The sequence below is a fragment of the Triticum aestivum genome, chromosome 1B (genome assembly GCF_018294505.1).
Source record: "Triticum aestivum cultivar Chinese Spring chromosome 1B, IWGSC CS RefSeq v2.1, whole genome shotgun sequence".
Lineage (NCBI taxonomy): Eukaryota > Viridiplantae > Streptophyta > Magnoliopsida > Poales > Poaceae > Triticum > Triticum aestivum.
The window spans coordinates 334,901,799-334,925,784 of record NC_057795.1 but is presented as its reverse complement, the minus strand read 5'-3'; the positions used below and the strand labels follow the sequence as shown (position 1 = coordinate 334,925,784).

Below are 23,986 nucleotides of genomic sequence, written 5' to 3'. Positions count from 1 at the left end.
TGGGAGCTCTGTAGCATTTTTAATATTATATGTGGATGACATATTGTTGATTGGAAATGATGTAGAATTTCTGGATAGCATAAAAGGATACTTGAATAAGGTTTTTTTAATAAAAGACATCGGCGAATCTGCTTATATATTGAGCATCAAGATCTATAGAGATAGATCAAGATGCTTAATAGGACTTTCAACAAAGCACATACCTTGACAAGATTTTGAAGAAGTTCAAAATGGATCAGTCAAAGAAAGGATTCTTGCCTATGTTGCAAGGTGTGAAGTTGAGTAAGACTCAAAATTTGACAACGGCAGAAGATAGAGAGAGAATGAAAGTCATCCCCTACGCCTCAGCCATAGATTCTATAAAGTATGACATGTTGTGTACTCGACCTATTGTATACCTTGCCATGAGTTTGGCAAGGGGGTACAATAGTGATCTAGGAGTAGATCACTGAACAACGGTCAAAATTATTCTTAGGTACCTAAAGAGGACTAAGGAAATGTTTCTCAGTTATGGAGGTGATAAAGAGTTCGTCGTAAAGAGTTACGTCGATGCAAGCTTTGACACTGATCTAGATGACTCTGAATCTCAATTTATATACGTATTGAACATGGGAGCAATTAGCTAGAGTAGCTCCATGCAGAGCATTGTAGACATAGAAATTTGCAAATACATATGGATCTGAATGTGGCAGACCCGTTGACTAAACTTCTCTCACAAGCAAAACATGATCATGCCTTAGTACTCTTTGGGTGTTAATCACATAGCGATGTGAACTGGATTATTGACTCTAGTAAACCCTTTGGGTTTTGGTCACATGGCGATGTGAACTATGGGTGTTAATCACATAAAGATGTGAACTATGGGTGTTAATCACATAAAGATGTGAACTATTGGTGTTAAATCACATGGCGATGTGAACTAGATAATTGACTCTAGTGCAAGTGGGAGACTGAAGGAAATATGCCCTAGAGGCAATAATAAAGTTGTTATTTTATATTTCCTTATTCATGATAAATGTTTATTATTCATGCTAGAATTGTATTGATTGGAAACCTAAATACATGTGTGAATACATAGACAAGCACTGTGTCCCTAGTGAACCTCTACTTGATTAGCTCGTTGATCAAAGATGGTTAAGGTTTCCTAACCATGGACATGAGTTGTCATTTGATAACGGGATCACATCATTAGGAGAATGATGTGATGGACAAGACCCATCCGTTAGCTTAGCATATTGATCGTTCAGTTTTATTGCTATTGCTTTCTTCATGTCATATACATGTTCCTTTGATTATGAGATTATGCAACTCCCAGATACTAGAGGAATACCTTGTGTGCTATCAAAGGTCACAACGTAACTAGGTGATTATAAGGATGCTCTACTGGTATCCCCGAAGGTGTTTGTTGGGTTGGCATAGATCGAGATTAGGATTTGACACTCCGAGTATCAGAGAGGTATGTCTGGGCCCTCTCGGTAATACACATCATAAGAAGCCTTGCAAGCAAAGTGACTAATGAGTTAGTTGCAGGATGATGTATAAAGGAACGAGTAAAGATACTTGTCGGTAACGAGATTGAACTAGGTATGAAGATACCAATGATCGAATCTTGGGCAAGTAACATACCGATGACAAAGGGAATAATGTATGTTGTCATTACAATACGACCGATAAAGATCTTCATAGAATATGTAGGAACCAATATGAGTATCCAAGTTCCGCTATTGGTTATTGACCGGAGAGGTGTCTCGGTCATGTCTACATAGTTCTCGAACCCGTAGGGTTCGCACGCTTAACGTTCGATGATGATTTTGTATTATATGAGTTATGTGATTTGGTGACTGAATGTTGTTCGGAGTCCTGGATGAGATCATGAACACGACGAGGAGTCTCGCAATGGTCGAGGGGTAAAGATTGATATATAGGATGATAGTATTCGGACACCCAAAGTGTTCCAGAGGACACCGAAATGGGCCAAGAAGGGAAACACAGCAGCCAGCAGGGGCTGCTGCGCCCCCCATATGGGCCGCACTAGAGGAGAAAGTAAAGAGGGGAAGATAGAAGGAAGGTGAGGGATTCGGCCTCCCCCTTCCTTCCCTCCTCCCTCCTCTTTCCTCCCCCCTCCGGTGACAAAGGAAAGGGGGGCCGAATTGGGGAGGAACCCCAAGTAGTATTCGGCCTACTTGGGGCGCCCCCCCTTGGCTGCTCTCTCTCCCTCCCATCTATATATATGAGGGGGGGAGGCGCCTAGAACACACAACAACATATGTTAGCCATGTGTGGCGCCTCCCTCCGCATATTACACCCTCGGTCATATTCTCGTAGTGCTTAGACGAAGCCCCGCGCGGATCACTTCACCATCACCGTCACCATGCCGTCGTGTTGACGGAACTCATCTACTTCCTCGATACTTTGTTGGATCAAGAGTTCGAGGGACGTCATCGAGCTGAATGTGTGCAGAACTCAGAGGTATCGTACGTTCGGTGCTTGATTGTTCGGAACGAGAAAAAGTTCGACTACATCAACCGCGTTGTAAAACGCTTCCGCTTTTGGTCTATGAGGGTACATAGACACGTTCTCCCCTTCTTGTTTCTATGCATCTCCTAGATAGATCTTGCGCGAGCGTAGGATTTTTTTTCAAATTGCATGCTACGTTTCCCAATAATCGAAGCACACCAAAAACACGCCCCACACCCTTGCTAGCACTCTCTTGCATTTGGGCAAATCTCTGTCTTTTCTCTCCTTGTTGATTGGCTATTGTCTTCACAAGAGTTAACCACTAAGAATAGATACCATCAGCTAGGTAGTATCCCTTGTTGTAATGGTGGCCATTGATCTCAAAGTTGACCCCTGGGGAGTGGCCTTCAGCTAGCCATGCGAACGCTGGAGAACGTTGAAGCACGTTGATATTATTATGAGAACTAGCCATGCCGAAGAAAGAATGTCATATCCAAAGATCTTGTGAAGCCACCGCTTCTAGTATGATAGTAGCACCCTTCACATCCCCCTTGTACTGCCCCTGCCAATCAAATGGGCAGTTCTTCTACTTCAAGTGCATACAATTTATGCTCTCAAGCATGCTCGGAAAGCCCCTATTGGCATTGGTCGCCAACAACCTTTCTGTATCAGCGACAGTTGGCTCTCTCAGGTACTCAGGGCCAAACAATGGCACCATAGCCTGTGGAAACTGTACATTAACATGAGACATGTGGACTCACTCATATGCACATACTCATCGACAAAATTGCCTGGAATTTCATATGCAAGCATGCGAATAGCCACAGTGCATTTTAGTAAGAAGAGAAGCCAAGCTTGCCAAGGGCATTGATATGTCTCCAACGTATCTATAATTTTTTGTAGTTCCATGCTATTATATTATCTATTTTGGATGTTTTATATGCATTATTATGCTATTTTATATTATTTTTGGGACTAACCTATTAACCTAGAGCCCAGTGCCAGTTTCTGTTTTCCCCTTGTTTTTGAGTTTTACAGAAAAGGAATATCAAATGGAGTCCAAACGGAATAAAACTTTCGCGATGATTTTTCTTGGACTAGAAGACACCCAAGAGACTTGGAGAGGAGGCCAAATATTCCCCCAACATCATATGCATCCACGAAAATACTTTTCCGCCGCTGCAAGCCTCTATTTTCGTGAGATCCCATCTTGGAGCCTTTTTCGGCACCCTACCGAAGGGGGATTCGATCACGGAGGGCTTGTACATCAACCTTGTCGCCCTTCCGATGAAGCGTGAGTAGTTTACCATGGACCTAAGGGTCCATAGCTAGTAGCTAGATGACTTCTTCTCTCTCTTTGATCTTGAATACAATGTTCTCCTTGATATTCTTGGAGTTCTATCCGATGTAATATTCTTTTGCGGTGTGTTTGTCGAGATCCGATGAATTGTGGATTTATGATTAGTTTATCTATGAATATTAGTTGAGTCTTCTCTGAACTCTTTTATGCATGATTAAAATATTTTTGTATTTCTTTTCAAACTAGCGGTTTGGTTTGGCCAGCTAGATTGGTTCTTCTTGCAATGGGAGAAGTGCTTAGTTTTGGGTTCAATCTTGCGGTGTCCTCACCTGGTGACAGAAGGGGTAGCCAGACACGTATTATATTGTTGCCATGAAGGATAAAAAGATGGGGTTTATATCATATTGCTTGAGTTTATCCTTCTACATCATGTCATCTTACTTAAAGCGTTACTCTGTTCTTCTGAACTTAATACTCTAGATGCATGCTGGATAGCGGTCGATGTGTGGATTAATAGTAGTAGATACAGGCAGGAGTCGGTCTACTTGTCACGGACGTGATGCCTATATTCATGATCATTGCCTTATATATCGTCATAACTATGCGCTTTTCTATCAATTGCTCGACAGTAATTTGTTTACCCACCTTATGTTTTCTTTCAAGAGAGAATCCTCTAGTGAAACCTATGACCCCCATGTCTATTTTCCATCATATATTTTCGGATCTATAAACCGAAAAACCCAAAAATACCTTGCTGTAATTTATTTATCTTTTATACCTATCTCTGTCAGATCTCGCTATTGTCCGTGACCGTGAAGGGATTGACAACCCCTTTTTCACGTTGTGTGCAAGTGTTTGTTAGTTTGTGCAGGTGCATAGATTAGAGACTTGCTTGTGTCTCCTACTGGATTGATACCTTGGTTCTTAACTGAGGAAAATATTTATCTCTACTTTGATGCATCACCCTTTCCTCTTTAAGGAAAAAAATCAAAGCAAGCTCAAGAAGTAGCAGGCATCTTCTTTGGACTCGAAGTATGGGTCATATCCTACCACTCTCTCCCGTATACGATTGAACACATGTCTCCTCATATGGAAGCGGCGACAGAATTGATGTGGTTTGAAGAGCGCGGTGTTCTCAAAGTAATCGACATAGAGTAGGGCGTGGCCGCTCTCCCTATTGCGGTTCAAGGCCGGAGCATGACCCAGGATTGATCCCCTGAATCGAGGTCGCTGCCTAGCAATGTGGTCATTGACGACCAATGCAGCCACCACAAGGTCTTTGTCATCCGATGATGAACCATCTGATGAATAAATGAAGTTGTGAAAAAAATATACTCATCACACTATCCATAGTACCTTGTGATCAAAGTGTCGAACACCTTGCGGTCATGATGGAGATGCGGCCGGGAACAGCACCTCGAGCTCTCCTCACAGGCAGCAGGCAAGGTTGGTGTTGGCGGGTGGCGCCCTGTGGCTATGCAGCGCCTGTCGAAAGGTGTTGGGGTTGATGGGCGTCGTCGGCGACCATAGCTTCTCTCCGACCGGCTGCAACAACAAAGAGCCACCAAGGCCAGCAAAAAAGTCCTTCGAAACACGGGCGTGGCCGGCTATGGCATGGCGCGATCGTGGTTCGGGTGGCCTGCCAGGAAAGTGAGGAAGGCACCTGGGAAAATGGGCGTCGACGGTAGCCGCGGCGATGACGGGGGGGGGGGGGGGGGCGAGCGAGGAGCAGGGGAAGAACGGAAGAGAAAAGGGACGCCTGTGCCAACAACGGGCGGGCCAGGGAAGGACAAGGGCACACGTCGTGCCCGTTCGCGTGCTGCCCGTCTCGATGCAAACGTGGCCTAAATTCGGGCTAGGAATGAGTCGAAACCAGACAAAAACGGACGATTATCCGTTCAAACCGCATGTTGAACCGCGTTTTTTGTCCATTTAGCTCCAAACGAACGCGACAGGACGTTCATATGCACAATGGAAGAACTATAAACGGCAGTTACGACTTGGCACCGGAGTTGTCCAGTGTACCATTAGAAGAAAGCATCGCATTCGCTCTGTAGAGGAGTGCTATCTGAGAGCAGGGTTTTTTTTTCTTGAGAATTATCTTTTTTTTATATAGAAACTCTTGAGAATTATCTGAGAGCAGGTTTGTGTGTCAGATATTTCGCCTACATTAAATGGGCCCAAGTGGGCCGTCACGCGCCCAAACAACTCGCGGCACTGAGCCCAGTGCCCGTCTCGTCTTCCTCCGCGCGTCGCCCCTCCCCTATAAATTTCCTCTCTCCTGTAGCTTCCTTTCTCTAGCTCGATCCACCCCATCTCGCTGTGGTAGTTTGGTTCTCTTCCTGCAGACGCGATTCCTTGGTGCGCGGTGATTGCCGAGGGGAGCGAGATGGTAGAGAAGCGCCAGGCCTCCGGCGACGCTCCCGGGACGTCGCGGCCACCTGCACGTATGAGGGCTGCCTCAACCGACGACGAAGACGTGTCCTCCATAGACGTCTGGATCGACGCAGGTGGGTTCCCGGGAAAATATCAGCAGCAAACACGCTTTTCGTCTTCTTGATGTCCGCGTTTTCTTGGATTCTTGGTGTTACGAGTTTGATTTCTTGGTTTCTTGCAGGCCTCGGGAGAGGCGGGGAGCGCACGAGGACGGAGGTGGTGCCTCCGCCGCCGCCATCGCTGCAGTCTGTGCTGGTGGCAGGAATGGGCGCCAACCCGACAGCCAACACCGGGCGGCGGTCAGCGCCGAGACGGAGCGACTACATCGGTCGCCGTAAGTTTGCTCCAAATTCCCAGTTCGTTTCTTGGATTCAATTTGTTCCTTGGATCGAAAAGGTGTCTTGCGAGTGTGGTTTCTTGGTTTCTTGGCGTCCAGTTCGTTTCTTGGCTTGCAGTTCGTTTCTTGGACTGACGTCTCCCTTTCGTCTCTTCTTGGCCCGAGAGCAGAGCGCTTGTCAGCCGGTGAGGAAGCGGAAGTGACGTCCAGGTGGAGACCCGTCTCCGCTCTCGACGCAGAAGCGCCGCCGTCCGGGAATGAGGAGGAGCTCGTTGCGGCGGTGACACAGCCGCGGCCACCTCCACCCGCCGATCAGCCCTCTGCAGCGGAGGCGCAGCCACTGCCACACCCCGATGAGTCCGTTGGATCGGCGTCTACTGCACCGGAGATGGTGGTGCCGGCCCCGGCCGACAGCCGTTGAGGACTCCGTCCCTCTCGCCCGTCCATCGATTCAGCGAAGATCATCCAAGGCGCGAGAAGCAGAGTAAGGAGTTGGTCAGTGCCCCGTTCTGGAGTCGATGCTACGAAACCATCGTTGTGCAGTAGTGACTGGTTCCACTTCTGAATCTTCTGATGTGTTCTTCGAGTATAGTGTTAAGCTCATAGTTTTTCTTCTCCAGTAATGCGGCAAACGCAATGGTTTTGCTGCATAGTACTCCCTCCGTTCCTAAATATAAGTCTTTATAGGGATTTCATTAGATGAACTACACAGCGGATCAAAATGAATGAATCTAAATTTAAAATGATGGAATCTCTACAAAGACTTACATTTAGGAACGGAGGGAGTAGTATTAGTTACCAAGTGTTCTGAACTTTGGTTCAGACAGGTTAATTGCTGCAGACATTTGTTTTGAGAGAGAGAAATTGCTGCAGACTTTATGATGCCTACTGGCTGTGCGTGTTCTTTTGGCTGATACCAGAGTGTTTGTGCTTGTCTGTCAGAGTTCAATTCAATACATCTGTTTTTGTCGAAAAAAGGTTAAAATTTTACTGAGAAAGAATATGTCTGTTTTTTTAATTATTCGTGGCGTTGCCAATTGGTCTTGGAGTAGTTCTTTTTCTCTGCTAATATGGCAAATGCAATGGTTTGGGAATAGTAATTACCAGCGAGTCTATGTGAACTTAAGTGATGCAAACTACCATGGAGTTTAATTCAATTCCTGCTATATTTGCCTACGTCCATTGGAGTTTCATTATATTTCTGTGTTTATCAATGTTTTTCATATTTTGTTGTAACGGACCAGTCTTAGAATAAGACCCTTAGAGCAACTACAACCGAATTGAGCAAATACAACCTCTTTCAGCCCCTCATTTGTCCTCCAAGACAACCACGCCCCTCATATCTAAACTCTTATATTCATGCAAAGTCATGTACATCCATCATATAACATCAATTCATCACATATTCAATAATTTCGACAAAGCAGAAAAAAAACACAATTCAGCACATGCAATTTTTTAACAATTCATGCATAGATAGCCATACACTAATGAATCAGTCGAGTCTTTTGTTACGCTCGTTGATCTCCTTCTTCTTCATGTCGAGCCACTTTTTACTTTTCTCATCCAAATATATAGTGTCTTGCAGCATGATCCTAGGATCTTACATGTTCATGGTAAGCCTGAACTTCTCTCTCGCTCTCGAGCTCCATTATGTGCATTGTCACCACATTTTCGAGCTCTCATTTTGCAAATTTCTCTTGTTTCTTCATGTTTATCTTCTCCCTCTCAATGGACAACTGCTCTTTCACTCTCTCCCGATTGAACACCATCCTCTCCCTTTGCACTCCAAGAAGTGTGTGTACCTCATCTCCTTCTTTGCAAAAAAAAATGTCCATCCATGTGGCGAACATTTTACTTGCTGCGCCGTCACGGGCGGCCCTCTCCTTCTCCCACTTTTTTCCTTCACCTATCGGTTCCTGTTTGGCAGGTCGCTTGTACATCCACCCCTCCACTTTCCTCTTCTTTATCATCCAAATCAATTGATTGTTCAGAGCTAGAGCCATCGATTTTCTTCAACTTCTTGCCATTTTTGAGCTTTTTAATGACAGTTTGCCACTTTGGTTCCCCATTCAATTTCAACCAACAAATAGGATAAAGTGAATGGCTTGTGCTTGGTTTGGTTGTACAAAGTGACCGCCCAGGGCGTGCAAAACAGAAAATCGAATGCAAAAATGAACTGAAACCAAAATTTTGGTCTTTTTATATTATGGTTATGGTTTTAGTTTCAAAACAGCAAACTGTATTTGTTTGGTTTTTCTGGATTAAAACCCGAAATAATTTGGTTAAACAAAAAAAATCAAAAAATCCAAGACGCATCCCACTTCCCAACTCCCCATGCCCACCCCAACTTACTATTTTGGACCTTCCTTCAACCCTAGTCACAGCGCACGGCCTCACGGGAACCCTCACCCTCCTTTAATCCACCCTCATGCACACGTAGACGATAGAGCAGAGCATGGAGGCGGCGCCCTTGCTAGGTTAGGTCATGCATTTTGCTTATCCGGTGCGGCAGCGCTGACACCCTCGGCGGCTCGACCCACTTCTCCCACTCCTTTTGCTACTCTCGGGTCTCGGGTGCATCCATCGAGCACCACTCCCCACCGTAGTAGCACATCCATTGAGTTCGAGCTCCGTGCCTCCGTCCTACTCCTACACGGGAAGCGGTAGCAGAGGCCCCTGTGAGGCAGCGACCATTCCCCCTAGGCCCCCTCTGCGACACAGTTGCTGTTGGAGCCCGAGGACAACGACCACTACAATCTTGTGCTTGTGTCGAACTTTGGTTGTTCCAGAATTTCATTTGTGCTTGTACTCAGTGTAGGGTAACGCAACAGAAAACAAAAATTTCCGACCCATATGCACCAGCCCAAGACCACTATGAAGATGCATACAATGTTTGAATTAATCCTTATCAACTCATAGCACACCAGAAGTAGAGTTGATGAAGATTGTTGATGCAGATACCCACGGCTAGGAATGTACAACCTCCCAACCACGAGGATTATCTCCCTCGGACAGAACCTCAGTCAGTCCATCAAACAGAAGATCGAACATATGATCTCTCTACCAGGTTGTACACATACGGTGTCACCTATCCAGCAGGGCTTCGCCGTCCAGAACTAAGAGCATTACTAGTAGAACCCTCAAACCCTCAAATCCTTAAAGCACTTTTAAGGGTTGAGAAGTGCCACTTTTTGACACTTTTAAGGGTTGAAAAACAGGGGCAAATACTAGAACCCTCAAACCCAACCCGTAAACTGCTTTAAAGGTTGGATTTGAGGGTTCTAGTCTTTGCCTCAACCCCAACCTTTAAATCTATCATTTGACATCTCACAATTTATGACAACAAGAACACAATCAACTTCCAAACAAACTACCAAATGACAATCATTGATGCATGGTTTAATAGTTTACATCACAAAATCATCATCTTCCTCCTCTCATCGGCACCATCACCAAAAGTTGCACCTCGGCGCCATCTCCTAGACCACAAGCGGGCTCCATCAAGCATCTCCATCGGCACCGGTGGAGTCGTACACACCGCCATCACCACAACTACTCATCGGAGTGTCACCTCGAAAAGTAGAGGACGCAACACGGAACATCCTCTTCCTCTCTGCGATGTCCTCCTTGTAGTCCTTCCACCATTGCAATTGGTCTTGATCCATGTCCTTCTTGGACATCATCATGTGCTCTTTCTCTTCCACCATGAGTTCTTTCCATACCTTTGCCTCTTTGAGCTTGATCATCCTCTCCTCCAACTCGGCCTTGCACTTTGCTTCTTCACGTTTTGCTTCAACTTGTGCAAGCTTGACCTCTTTCTTCTTCTCGGTGATAAGAAGCTTAATCTCCAATGTCTTTGTTGTCAATTCCTCTCTTGCCTTCATCATGTGGTCCATCTTCTCCCTTAGGCTTGACGCCTCTTCTTCCACCTTCACCCTTAGCTTGCCCTTCTTGTTTCCCTCGGGCTTGCCCACGTTCCTCTCCTCCTCATCTTCACTATCGTCCATCCTTAGCATTGCCGACTTCTCGGGTGCAGTCTCTTGATCCCTCAACTTCCACTTGTCAAAGGTTTGAATAATTGACCAAACATGCTTAAATGGGAATGGCTTGCCCTTGGAAGCGGCCATCTCCTTGTACCTCAAGCTGGCAATTGTCTCCTATCAACCACACATAAATCACATAAGAACCCACCAATAGCATAGTGCACACACATAATCAAAATAGTGAAGAAATATGTACTCACATAGTCACTCTCCACGGTTCCACTAGGTGGTGCATCCCTCACTTGGTCCATGGCTGCACTCCAACGAGAACAAGCGGGCTTGATCAACTCCCACCGGCCTTGAAGCGACCGGAAAGTGAGATGGTTGAACCCACTATTCTTCGGCTTGATCCTACAATAGACGTCCTCGATCCTTTGCTAATACAGTTTACCGGTTTGATCGGTGCCGGTGGTAGCATCCATTCCCACAGCTGCCCAAGCACGAACCAAGAGGACATCTTCCGCCTCGGTGTAGTTTGTCGACCGAGCGTGTGGGTGGGAAGCGGCGGTGAATGCCTCCACCCCTATCTCGGCCACCTCCTCCTCGTCATCCCCTTCATCCTCCTCATCTTCCTCCTTTTCCTCCAAGTCGTCGCCAACCCTAAAGGGGTCTAGAGGCGGAGCTCCGAGGTCCACCTCCGCATTTTGGAGGAGGTCCATGAACGAGGATGGGGTTGCCATTTCCTCGAACACCTTGTGCGCGGCGGGAGGAGGTTCGGCGACAGTGGCGGGCGGGGCCGCGGCCGCGGCGGCGGGCTTCTTCCGCGGCTTCTTCACGGCCGGGGACGAGCCGACGACCTTGGCCGAAGCCCCTCGAGGCCCACGGCCGGCCGCCTTCGGCCGGCTCTTCTTGGGGGCGGGCGCGGCGGCCGTGGAGGGGCCGGGCACCGGGGCGAGGACGGGAGCCGGGGCGGGAGCCTGGGAGGCGGGAGGAGGCGTGGCGAGGCTCGCCCGCCGCCACTTCGCCTCGACGTGGGTCGCCGCCACCACGTCTGCGACGGTCGGGCGGGCGGGGCGAGGGCGGGGGCAGGGGCGGGGGCGGGCGAGGCGGCCGGGGCGGTGACGGGGGCCGGGCGGGCGAGGTGGGGCGGGGTAGGCGGCCGAGGAAGGCGCGGCGGCGGCGGGGCCCTCCATGGCCGGAGAAGGAGGCCGGGGAGGAGGAGCAGTTGGCTCCCGCGCAAGCGAGGAGCGAGCGAGCGAGTGCGGGTTGGGGGGCGATTTTCCTCTCAACCCCTACTTCTACGGATTGCAAACTAGTTTGAGGGTTGGACCTCTAAATTTTTTTACGAGTTTGAGGGTTTATAGGTTCTAGTCTACGGTGTTTTTTCCGCGAAAACTGTAAAAAAAAAGCAGTTATTTTTAGGGGTTTGAGGGTTTGAGGGCTCTACTAGTAATGCTCTAACCCCTGCCAGAGACTAGGCAGCCTTTCAGCGCTACGAAACTCTTTCGTGGAGGGAGATAGAAGGGAAGATCATTGCGTGCCTTTGTATGAGAGAGCTCAAGTGAAAACTTGGATGAGATGGAGATCTCTCTCCACCTCTATTTATAGTGGGAGCAAGGGGTGGAGACATGGGAAAAAAACCCAAAAGGGTGAAGATATGTTTCTATTTTCTTCTCTTTTATTTGTTATTTTCATTTTCCTTTTTGCCTTCATTTTCGAAGTATCCATTACACATTTCAAAAAAATTAATCATGTATTTTTTTAAAAAGAATAGCACATGTAGAATAAAATTGTTTAACACATATATTTGAAAATTATTAAACATTTATTTGAAAAATGTCAAATGGGTATAAAAAATGGTCCATATGTACAAGAAAAATGTACAACGTGTATTAAAAAAGTAGACATAAAAACATATATTTTAGAAAAATATTAGTCATGTATTTAAAAATGTTTAACACGTGTATAAAAATGTCCCTAGTCTATGAAAATAATTTAAGAGGTCTATGGAAAAAAGTAGATCTAAGAAATGTTAATCATGTATTTAAAAAATATTAAAGGGAAAAATGTTTATATGTATACCAAAATAAGTTAAATGAAAAAAAAGATATATGTATACCAAAAATGTATAATGTGTACGAAAAAGAAAATACACATAAAAATATATACTAAAAAATGTGAATCGTGTATTTAGAAAATGTTCAACATGTACATAAAAAAATATCTTTCAGTTGTATATGAAATATGTTAAACGTCTATAACAAACTTAAACATATATATAAACATGTTCCTGATGTATACGAAAAATGTACGTTGTGTGTGAACTTTTTTATTTCCATTCAAAAATATTCACCATGTATTTTTAAAACATATTGACCTTCTATTTCAAAAAGTGTTCAAAAGATGCATTTAAGGAAAAATATACATTGTGTATTTGAAAGATGTTCAATGCATCTCAACAAAATGTTTCACGTGTACACTAAAAATGTACATTGTGTTCTGAAAAAAGTAGACATGTGTTGAACAAAAAGTAGCTGATGAAAACCAACAAAAGAATCAAAGAAAATCAAAGAAAAACAAAGAAAATCAAGAAATAAACAAAGGAAATTAAAGTATACCCCAAAAAGGTGGGAAACAAAGAAAACCGAGGATAATAAAGAAAAACCCATGAAAACAGGGGAAAACAAATAAAACCAAAGTAAAACGATGAAAAAAGGATGAAAACCAGTGCAAAAACAGGCAAAAAAAAGAGTCAACCAGTGAGAAACATAGGAAAACAAAGAAAACCGAGGAGAAAAAAACCAGGGAGAAAAAACAAAAGAAAACAAAAAAAACCCGAAAAAACAGAAGAGCAGCAAACGACGACAGAAAAAAAACACCAGTTCGCCGGCCCAAAAGCATGGGCGCTACGGGCAAGACTTATGTTATCCTCGCAGTAAGCGAGGAGAATATAGCTCCCGCGCAGACTAAGAGGGGAGCTCCGACTGGACGCTCTTTGCGTCAAATTGATGACGCAACACACAGGGAGGCAGCCCGACTGGGCCGGCCCATCGAGTTGTACTGACTGAGAAAAGAGGGATGCAAAAAACTGTGCAAGGCGTGATCCCAGGAATCGAACTGGCGACTAGACGGTTGCGACCGTGTGCTCCTTGCCAGTAAACTCGGGCATGGACAGCCCGGCCCGACGACCCGGGCCGGGCAGGGCCGAGCTTGACACTCGGGTCGGGCTCGGGCTTTGTTTTGCAGCCCGGAAGGTAGTTCGGGTCGGGCTCGGGCTTTGTTTTGTAGCCCGGAAGGTAGTTCGGGTCGGGCTCGGGCTTTGTTTTGCAGCCCGGAAGGTAGTTCGGGTCGGGCTCGGGCTTCTCTTTTTCTATTTTTCGCGCCGGGCTTGCACGTACACGTACTAAAAAACAACGTTCGGGCCGGGCTTTCAGGCTTCGGGCTTGATTTCGGGCCGGGCTATCGGGCTTCGGATTTGATTTCAGGTCGGGCTCGGGCTTGAAACCAGGGAGTATTTAGGGCTTCGGGCCGGGCTCGGGCTTGAGAAATGAAGGTCGGGCTTTTACAAGCCCGGCCCAAAACCCGGCCCGGCCCGACGTTTGCCCAGGTTTACTTGCCAGTCCACCTGACTAGCGTTTTATGTATTTTGACATTGCGAAACTAAATGAACTTAGGACGGCCGTACAACAAGCCAGATCTACTTCGAACATAAAACTTTTTTTCAAAAACAAAACGTGAATGTTTTATCAAACGCGAACATTATTAGTTCTATTTACAAATTTTGGGAAAACTCAAACATTTTTCAACACACAAACGAATTTTCGAGATGTGAATATATTATTTAGAAGAGAAACATTTTTCAAAACTACCCAAAAAATTGAACAGGAAAAAAAATTCAAATTTCAAAAACAAAATTTAGAAACACGAACAACTTTTGCACGTGAACATTTGATGAAAGTCGAGAACAAAATTTGAAAAAACAAACATTTCTTAAATTAGCTTTTTTTTTTGGAAACGGAACAATTTCTGAAACTTCAAACAAAAACTGTAAATATGAACATTTTTTGAAATTTCCAAACAAATTTTGGAACGGGAACAATTTTTCAAACTCCCAAACAAATTTATGGAATTTATGAACATTTTTGCAATTTGTGAACAAAATTTGAAAACATGAACATTATATAAATTTGTGAACAAATTTGGAAAGCTGGAACACTTTTTGAAATTCCTAAAAAAAATCGAATGCAATTTTATTTAAACATGGAAATTTTTTAAATTGGAACATTTATGGAAACTCACAAACAAAAATTAGAAAAACAAATATTTTTCTTAAATTTGTGAACAAATTTTCCGAAGTTGTAAAATTTCAAAAGAACATAAAGAAAAGAAACATAGAACAAGCTTCGAAACGCGAATAAATTTTTAATGCATGAACATTTTTTGAATCTTGAGAACAAATTTTAAAATGGAGTGCAATTTTTGAAAGATCCTAACAAAGTTGCAAGTGTCAACTTTTTTAATAAGTGAACAAAAAAATTGAAATCCGTTACACTTTTTGAACTTCAAAAGTTTTGAATTTTTGTGTATAATAAGAACATTTTTTCGAAAGCTGAACTTTTTTTTGGGAACATGAACAAAACTTGAATATTTTGAAAAAAGTTTGGAAATAAGAGAAGAAAAGAAAAAAGAAATAAAATACAAAAGAGAGAAAATTTGTTGAAAAGAGAAATTAACTTAAAAAGGAAAACTGAAAGAAGAAACAGAAAACAAAAAAAGGAAAAAGAAAAAAAGGAAAAAAAGAAACAGAAACATAAAAAGGAAAAAAGAAAAAAGAAAAAAAACGATAAAAAACGAAAACCGGTTCAGGGTTCACAAAACCGGTGGTAACCGAAACTGGGCCGGCCCAAATCTTCCCGGGGTGTGCGGAGCCTCGTCAATTCGCCGCAAAATGCGGCGAATAGGGTTTTCCGACTAAGAGCACTCCTTGGACCTGCAAAAGGGAGCTCCTAAGCCGCGCCTTTAGCGCCCGTAACGCATACTGGCGCTCATGCGCTGCCTAGCTGGGCCTGGCCCAACAAGGCCAACGCGCCTGGTTAACCACACTCAGGATTCGAACGCTGCGCAGTGTAAATTAACGAAAAAAGCAGCAAAAATGGTGCGTCCCACAGGAATCGAACTGAAGACCATATCTTCCTGTACGGATATGCCTAACCACGAGGACAACTCAACTTTAGTGAACTATTGAAGCGCCAACAGTATAAGAACAAGCGTCTGGTTCATCAAATTTAAAAAAAGTTCGTCGAAATCTAGAAAATGTTCATCAAAATCTAGGAAAGGTTCATCAAATTTGAAAAAAGTTCATAGAATTACAAAAAAAAGTACTTTTCGTTTTTTGTTCTTGATTTCAAAATGTGTTCATATTTTTAAATTTATTCACTTTTTCAAATTTTGTTCACAATTTTAGATTGTTCAGTGTACATCAAAAAATGTTCAATGGGTATTTAAATGGTTTTTCAGCGCATAGCACAAATTGTTCAATGTGTAGTTAAAAATTGTTCAGATTATATTACAAAAATGTTCAATTGGTTATCTTATATCAAAAAAAGTATAAATATGTTTTAAGTTATTTCAATGTATACCACAAAAATGTTTGCTGTGTAGTTAAAAGTTGTTCATCGTACACCGAAAATTGTTCAGTGTATATTCGAAAATCGCTCATCGTATATAAGTTTTTGTTCATGTTCTCAATAATTGTTCACGTTTTAAAAAATTATGGAATTTGAAAATTTTCATTGAATTTTAAACAAGTTCATCAATTTGATAAAAGTTCAATTTTAAAAATTTCACGAATTTAAAAATTCGCATTTTTAGGAAATAACAAGAAAATGAGAAAAAAAAGGAAACAGAAATAAAAAAAACGCCCAGAAATCAGCGAGTAGTGAAAGCTGGTTTGGTGAGCTCTCGCGGCCTATGTAAATAAAAGAACGAAAATAAGTAAATGTACGTAATCGGTAACGTGGTCTGTTGGTTAGTGCGCTGCGTTTTGAACGGAGAGATCGCGAGTTCGCCCTTCACAATCGCTATAAGATTTTTGCTGCAGTTTTTTGACAGAAAGAAAAGGAAGGAAATGGGCCGGCCCAGCGCAGCGCGGGGGTGTGCGCCTGTTTGCGGCAACAGAAACGGGCGCTTAAGGCGCCCGTTAGGAAATGCCCCTGCAAAATTACACTACCAAGTCTTTGGACCGTCAAATGGGCTGTGTGCAAACTGTGGAGCCATCTTCTCGGCCCATCTGAGCCTTTTATATAGGAGTAATTGTCTCGTCTTCTTCCGTGCGTCTTCCCTCTCCCTCGCTCCCCGTTGCTCCCCTGCAACTCTCCTCTCTCTCCCGTAGGCCGTAGCTTTCTTTATCGTCCTCGATCCTGCCTACCTCTCGGTGAGGTTCTTACGGAGGCGCTCAGTCGATTGCTTGGCGTGAGGTTCTTTCCGCGGCACGAGAGATGGCAGGGGCCTCCGACGACCCTCCAGGGACGTCGCGGCCACCTTCAGCATGCCAAGAGGCGGAAAGCGACGACGAGGCCTTATCCCCCAGCGCCTACCTTATCAGCGGAGGTTGGTTGCTAAGTGCGCCGTCTTTGTTCCTGATGTCCGCGTTTCTTGGATTCTGGTGTGTTGAGAGTTTGGTTTCTTGCAGATTCCGGGAGGGAGGACGGGGAACAGAGCACGAGGATGGTGTTGCCTCCGCCGCCTCCTCAGGATCCGCGGGCAATGAACGTTATGGACGCCTACCGTTTGTTCCTAGAGAGGCAGGAGAGGGAGTTGTCAGTCCACCTGAGGGGACAGGCGGCGAGAGACTATGCTCGCGGTAATTTGGCTTCCGTTCCCAAATCGTTTCTTGGATTCCAGTTCGTTTCTTGGTTTCCAGTTCGTTTCTTGGATTCCCGTTTGTTTCTTGGTTTGCAATTCGTTTCTTGGACTGACAGTACATCTCCGTGCGTTTCTTCTTGGCCCCTGAGCAGGGCTGCCGGATGGTGGCTCGGCTGCCGGCGAGGAAAAGGAAGCGTCGTCTCCGTGGAGGTTCGTGAACCTCTCCGACCTGATCGTGCCACAGCCCCCCGCCCCCCATCAGCCGACGGTGCGCGCCGGGATTTGCAGGGCTTGCCGACGATGGATAGCGACGATCCCCCGGGTCCCCTACAGGCACGTCTGCTTCTGCGTGCCCTGCCGCTACAGCCGGTGCGCCAGGATATGTTGCTCGGTTTGCGGCGCCGGCCGCCGTTTGCGCCGCCGTTCGTCCAAGGCGCGCGCCACCGGCCGTCCACAAGCAGAGCAGGGAGTTGATCAGTTCCCCGTTGTGGAGACGATGATGCTACGTAGTTGATGATGGCTGGAGACGATCACCTGATGATGGTGTGCTCCGGTTAATTGGTCTCACTTCTGATGTGTTCTTGCAGTGTTTAGCTCGTTGGTTTTTCTTCTCTGGCAATGTGGCCAATGCAACTGTTGGTTGTGCTGCACATTGCTTGTCAGTCATTGCCAACTTTGGTTTTTCTGCAACTTTTTACATCTGCGCAGTGGGTTCAGTTCAGATTACATGACTGTCCAGTAGGTTAATTGCTGTTATCTTTTACCTGCCATGGATGTTACCGTGCAGTAGACTGGTACTACTACCATTGTGAGTGTTATGTTTTTGGTAAATGCATGCAATGTGTTAGTAGTTCACTGAAAAGCTTTAACTCTCGGCACTGTGTAAGAATATTGGGAAGCGTTGAACCCTTTGCTCGGGCCGCACTTATATTTATATGGGCAATGCCGTGGCTTACAAGAAGAAAACGATCGCTAGATCGATCGGTAAAGAGTTGGAACAGAAGAAGGAATAGAGAGAAGATACAAGTTTAAACAGGAGAAGTTCTCTCTCTATACAACTCTATTTCTATACAAATATTCCAACACTCCCCCTCAATCTAAACCTATGCAATTCCAAGGTTGAGATTGAACTTAAACTCATCAAGCCTCCTCATAGTGAGAGGTTTTGTAAAGCCATCAGCCAGTTGATCACCAGTGGGTATAAACTTTATGTCAAGCAGTTTGCGAGCTACTCTTTCTCTGACGAAGTGGAAATCAACCTCAATATGTTTAGTACGTGCATGAAAAACAGGATTAGCTGAAAGATATGTTGCACCAATATTATCACACCATAATCTTGCAGCTTGTGGAGTATTAATTCCAAGCTCATAAAGCAATGTTTGAATCCACATGACTTCAGCTGTGGCATTTGCTAGAGCCTTATACTCTGCTTCAGTACTCGACCTCGAAACTGTAGCATGTTTCCTTGCACTCCATGATATAGGATTTGTTCCCAGAAAAACAGTAAATCCACCTGTAGACCTCCTATCATCAGGACATCCTGCCCAATCTGCATCTGGGTAAGCAGTCACATGCATAGATGAAGACTTGACAATTCTAAGTCCAAGTCCTTCTGAGAACTTCAGATACCTTACAATTCTTTTAACTGCAGTCCAATGAGTAGTAGTAGGTGCATGCAAATATTGACACACTTTGTTTACAGAGTAAGAAATATCAGGACGTGTAAGAGTCAAATATTGTAATGCACCCACAATACTTCTATAGTTTGTTGCATCCTCAGGTCCAAGTGCTTCTCCACTATCAACTGTGAGCTTTTCTGAAGTTGAGATTGGTGTACTTACGGATTTGCAGTTTTCCAACCCTACTCTCCTGAGTATGTCACGAGCATATTTCTCCTGTGAAAGAAGTATACCATCTTTTATCTGTTTGACCTCTATGCCAAGAAAATAATGAAGATCTCCTAGATCCTTTAGAGCAAACTCCATCTTTAAATCCTTAAGCAAACAAGTGGTAGCATCTGAACTTGAACTAGCAACAATAATGTCATCAACATATACTAAAACATAGATAATGACATTTCCTTTTTGATAGAAAAACAATGAGGTATCTGCCTTAGATGGTGTAAACCCAAGTTGTTGTAACTGAGTGCTCAACCTTGAGTACCAGGCTCTTGGAGCCTGTTTCAAACCATATAAAGCCTTATCTAACTTGCAAACAAAATTAGGTGAGCTTTTGTTCTCATAACCTGGTGGTTGCCGCATAAAAACATCTTCTTCCAGAACACCATGAAGAAACGTGTTCTGAACATCTAGCTTCCTTAAACTCCAACCCTTGGAAACCGCAACAGATAGCACAAGTCGGATAGTAGCTGCTTTAACAACAGGACTAAAAGTATCATCATAATCAATACCAAATCTCTGCTTGAAACCTTTTGCAACTAATCTTGCCTTATATCTGTCTATGCTTCCATCAGATTTTTTCTTGATTTTGTATACCCACTTGCAATCTATGACATTTATGCCCTTTATTGGTGGTACTAGACGCCAAGTTTTGTTTTTCATAAGTGCTTCATATTCAACATCCATGGCTTTTTTCCATTCCTTACTAGCAAGTGCATCATGCAAATGAGTTGGTTCACCCATACTAGTGAGAAAGGCACGTTTAATTTTATCATACCTTATAGTACCATCAGTGTATTCCTTCTTCTTAACAATACCAGACCAAGATCTTGTGTGTCGAAGTGGAATACCTGGCGCATCAGAATCATCAGCAGAATTTGCAACCACAAAAGATCCGGTCGGATCCACCGTACCCGACCGATCTAGATCCGCTGCGCCAGATCGCTCCAGATCCGAGGCGACAGGGATCTCCCTCGCGATCAGCGCTCCAGTGGAACCGCGCCGCGTGTCGCCCTCCCTGGTTGTCTCCTCGGATGCGCGGGGCGAGACGTTGGTGCTGGGCCCCGCGCCTGTCGCCTGGTCGGCCACCAGCCCATCAGCCGTGCGCGTGGCGCTTGGGGAGCCGCACTGGCCCGCGCCAGCACGGCTAGAAGGGCCCACGCTGCCTCGGCTGTCGTCGGCTGGTGCATGCGACACAGAGGGAATCACCTGGGATCGCGCGCCCAGTCTGACGCGGGAATTTTCCTCGGATCCTGTTCTGCTGGTGCCCAAATCTTCCTGGGATCCCGTGACAATTTTGGCTACATCCCTCTGCATGAAATCACGCCCTGAAGCTGCAGTTTTATCATCAAAAATCAAATTTTCTTTAGGATTAGTCACATGATCAGCACTATTTAACTCACCCCCGTGATCTGGACTAGACATATACTCCGGAAGAAGTGCAATTTCTGCACGAAGTAGCGCTCCGACATTTGGATGAAGTTTTTCAAAAGGGAATATTGTTTCATCAAATATAACATCACGAGAAATATAGATTCGTCCAGTAGAAATTTCAAGACACTTGTATCGTTTATGAAGGTTACTATAACCGAGAAACACACATTGAGTAGAACGAAACTCAAGTTTGTGATGATTATATGGACGAAGATTAGGGTAACAAGCACACCCGAAAATTCTCAAGGAGTTATAATCTGGTTTTTGATGAAACAATTTTTCCAAAGGAGTAATATGTCCAATCACTTTGCTAGGAAGACGATTTATAAGATAAGTGGCAGCAATAAAGGCTTCATCCAATATTTTAAGGGCATGGATGCATGAGCTAGAAGGGATAGACCTACTTCGACAATGTGGCGATGTTTACGCTCGGCGGAGCCATTCTGCTGATGAGCATGAGGGCAAGAGACATGATGACTAATACCAATGTCACGAAAGAAAGAGTTGAGTTTCTCATACTCTCCTCCCCAGTCACTTTGAACTGCAATAATCTTTCTGTTAAATTGACGCTCAACAAGTTTCTGAAATTCTTGGAAGATGGAAAGAACTTCAGATTTAAACTTAAGCAAATATGTCCAAGTAAACTTGCTAAAGTCATCAATAAAACTAACATAATATATTTTTTCTTTCAAAAGAATCTCTTGCATGACCCCATACACCACTAAAAATAAGTTCCAATGAAGCACGAGACACCCTATTTGACTTAGGATAAGGGAGTTGGTGACTCTTTGCACACTGACAAGCATCACAAACAGACTCAATATTTTGACTAGATGACAATGGAAGATTGCCTTTATTCACTACTTGCTTGACTATGACCGAAGAAGGATGTCCTAATCTTTGATGCCATCTCGCCAAGGAGGGCTTGATGACGGAGTAAACTTGATGACGAAGCTTTCGACTAAGTGCTCCGGATGTGATGGGATACAAGCCTCCAATGCATCTACCGTGGTGAATGAGCTCCCTCGTTGCCCGATCCTTGATGAAAAAAATATGTTGGGTGAGTTTCAAAGAAAACATTATTATCGGCAGATAAACGAGACATAGATGCTAGGTTTTTGTCGGCTTGTGGAATATGAAGGACATCTTTTAGAACAAGATCACGTTTAAGAGTAGGGGAATTAATAGATGCTTGACCAATGTCACAAATATCCATACCTCCACCGCTTGCGGTGTGAATTTGATCGTTGCCGAAGTATCTCTCCCTCATGGAGAGTTTTTCAAGCTCGTTAGTGACATGATCAGTCTCCCCCGAGTCGGCGTACCAGACCGTGCCATCTCCCCCTTGCTTTCTGATTGCAGCAGCGACATGACGAGCGTCAGGAACAAAGTCTTCATCGTAACGATGCCAACAGTCCATGACCTCATGGCCCAATTTCTTGCACAATTGGCACCGAACACGGTTGCTTGAGGAAGGACCAGAGGAGGTGTGATTGTTGTTGAAGCCACCCCCTCCAGAACGGGCAGGAGTGTTGGTGTTGGTGTAGCCGCTCCCGCCGGGCCGTGCACCTGATCCGCCGCCGCGGCCGCGCCCGCCACCACCGCTGATGTTGCTGTGGTTCCTCCCCTGATGACCGCGCCCACGGCCAGTACCATGGCCACGAGAGGCGGCGTTAGCTGAAGACTGGCGCACGTTCATCCCATGGAGAAGATTGAGGTGTGCGTCAAAACTGAGAAGCTGAGTGTACAGCTCCTGGACGGACACGGGTTCAACCCGCGCAGCAAGCGCCGACACGACCGGGTTGTAGTCGAGGTCGAGGCCGGCCAGAACTTGGGAGACGATCTCGCCTCTAGACATGGCAGCTCGGGTGCAGGCGATCTCATCCGTGAGCATCTTGATCTTGGCTAAATACTCTGTCATGGACATGTTGCCCTTCTTGAGGTTTGTGAGTTCCATCCGAGTATTGATTGCTTGTGCTTCGGTTTGGGCAGCAAACATAGCTTCGATCGCCTCCCACACCTCCGCCAGTGTCTGAAGGGTAACCACCTGTGCAAGAATCTCGCGAGACAGAGAACCCATCAGAAAGCCCTGAACCTGTTGCTGTTGTGCATATCAGAGAACTCGGGCAAAGTTGGCGATCTGCTCCTCCTTCCCATCCTTGGTGATGGTGAGGGTTTCTGGTGGCGCACGGCTCACCGGATCAAGGTGGTGGCCCATCTGTGCACCTTTGATTTGAGGCAGCATGATGGCCTTCCACATGAGGTAGTTGTTCCTCATAAGCTTCTCCTTGGGAGGGGGGGGGGGTGATCCAAGGGACGTGGTAAAGGATGCGGTGGAGGAGGATGAAAGGGCGAAGGTGGAGGTGGACGCAAGAGACGTGGCGAGAGCACTCATGGTGCTGGAGGTGGTGGAGGCAGTAGTCATGGCGATAGGTTGAAGAACGGCTTGTCTAGATGCGATCTTCTTTTGATCTTACGAAGAAGTCGGTCTGATTACCATGTAAGAATATTGGGAAGCGTTAAACCCTTGCTCGGGCCGCACTTATATATATATGGGCAATGCCGTGGCTTACAAGAAGAAAACGATCGCTAGATCGATCGATAAAGAGTTGGAACAGAAGAAGGGATAAAGAGAAGATACAAGTTTAAACAGGAGAAGTTCTCTCTCTATACAAATATTCCAACACACTGCTCTGAATCTCTCTAATTCACGCAGCTCAATGGCCTGCCTGCTGAAATTCTAATACGTAACTAGCCATACCAGCGCGGCGGCACGCCGCGCCCCGTCGACACTGTATGTCTGTGTACTATTTTTTGGCCCGGTTCTTGTAGTATCTGCTCTGGAAGGTACATTCTTTTTTTAAAATATCCAGTGCTTGTTTTTTTATATGGGCTGAAAAAAGGCTAAAGTTTAAAATGTCACATAGAGTCTAAATTGTCAGAAAAGATGTTGGCTAGAAAGGTTGGAACATTTTAATAGTAAGGTTGTTTTCTGTTGTGTAAGCCAGGCGTTGCCCGCGCGGCGCCCCGCAGTCCGGCAGTGGCGGCCCTCCTTCTTCACCCGTCGCTGGATCCCGGCTCGGGTGAGCGGTCCTGGCGGCGGAGCCCTTCGGCCGACGGCGTTCCGGCGCGGATCTGGACGGCGGCGATGCGGAGGCGTTGCCCCTTGGCGGCGGTGACGGCCCATGGCCTGCGGCGGCCGGCGGCGCTCGGCTGGCCCAGATCTAGGCCCTACGGGCCCGATCTGGGTCGGGGCGGGCCTGCTGGTGGCCGC

The 23,986-nt window shown here is 45.4% G+C and overlaps 2 protein-coding genes and 1 pseudogene across 2 annotated transcripts; 2 read left to right on the top strand and 1 right to left on the bottom strand.

Annotated features, from left to right (window-relative positions):
- Positions 1-6,070: 6,070 nt before the first annotated feature.
- LOC123091088 (uncharacterized) lies at positions 6,071-7,397 on the top strand. The gene is made up of 3 exons (XM_044512490.1): positions 6,071-6,267; positions 6,375-6,527; positions 6,701-7,397. Exons 1-3 carry the CDS (start codon positions 6,147-6,149, stop codon positions 6,949-6,951), a joined length of 525 nt encoding a protein of 174 aa, XP_044368425.1. The 5' UTR covers positions 6,071-6,146; the 3' UTR covers positions 6,952-7,397.
- A 9,465-nt stretch (positions 7,398-16,862) lies between these two features.
- LOC123078400 (uncharacterized) lies at positions 16,863-17,894 on the top strand. The gene is made up of 3 exons (XM_044500901.1): positions 16,863-17,125; positions 17,208-17,378; positions 17,533-17,894. Exons 1-3 carry the CDS (start codon positions 17,014-17,016, stop codon positions 17,892-17,894), a joined length of 645 nt encoding a protein of 214 aa, XP_044356836.1. The 5' UTR covers positions 16,863-17,013.
- A 4,540-nt stretch (positions 17,895-22,434) lies between these two features.
- On the bottom strand, positions 22,435-22,571 carry LOC123151515 (uncharacterized; annotated as a pseudogene).
- Positions 22,572-23,986: the final 1,415 nt, after the last annotated feature.

Coding starts and splice junctions, on each gene's coding strand:
- LOC123091088 (XM_044512490.1), top strand. CDS start 6,147: ATGGTAGAGAAGCGCCAGGCCTCCGGCGACGCTCCCGGGACGTCGCGG. Junction 6,268..6,374: donor AGACGTCTGGATCGACGCAG/GTGGGTTCCCGG, acceptor GGTTTCTTGCAG/GCCTCGGGAGAGGCGGGGAG. Junction 6,528..6,700: donor GAGCGACTACATCGGTCGCC/GTAAGTTTGCTC, acceptor GCCCGAGAGCAG/AGCGCTTGTCAGCCGGTGAG.
- LOC123078400 (XM_044500901.1), top strand. CDS start 17,014: ATGGCAGGGGCCTCCGACGACCCTCCAGGGACGTCGCGGCCACCTTCA. Junction 17,126..17,207: donor CGCCTACCTTATCAGCGGAG/GTTGGTTGCTAA, acceptor GGTTTCTTGCAG/ATTCCGGGAGGGAGGACGGG. Junction 17,379..17,532: donor GGCGAGAGACTATGCTCGCG/GTAATTTGGCTT, acceptor GCCCCTGAGCAG/GGCTGCCGGATGGTGGCTCG.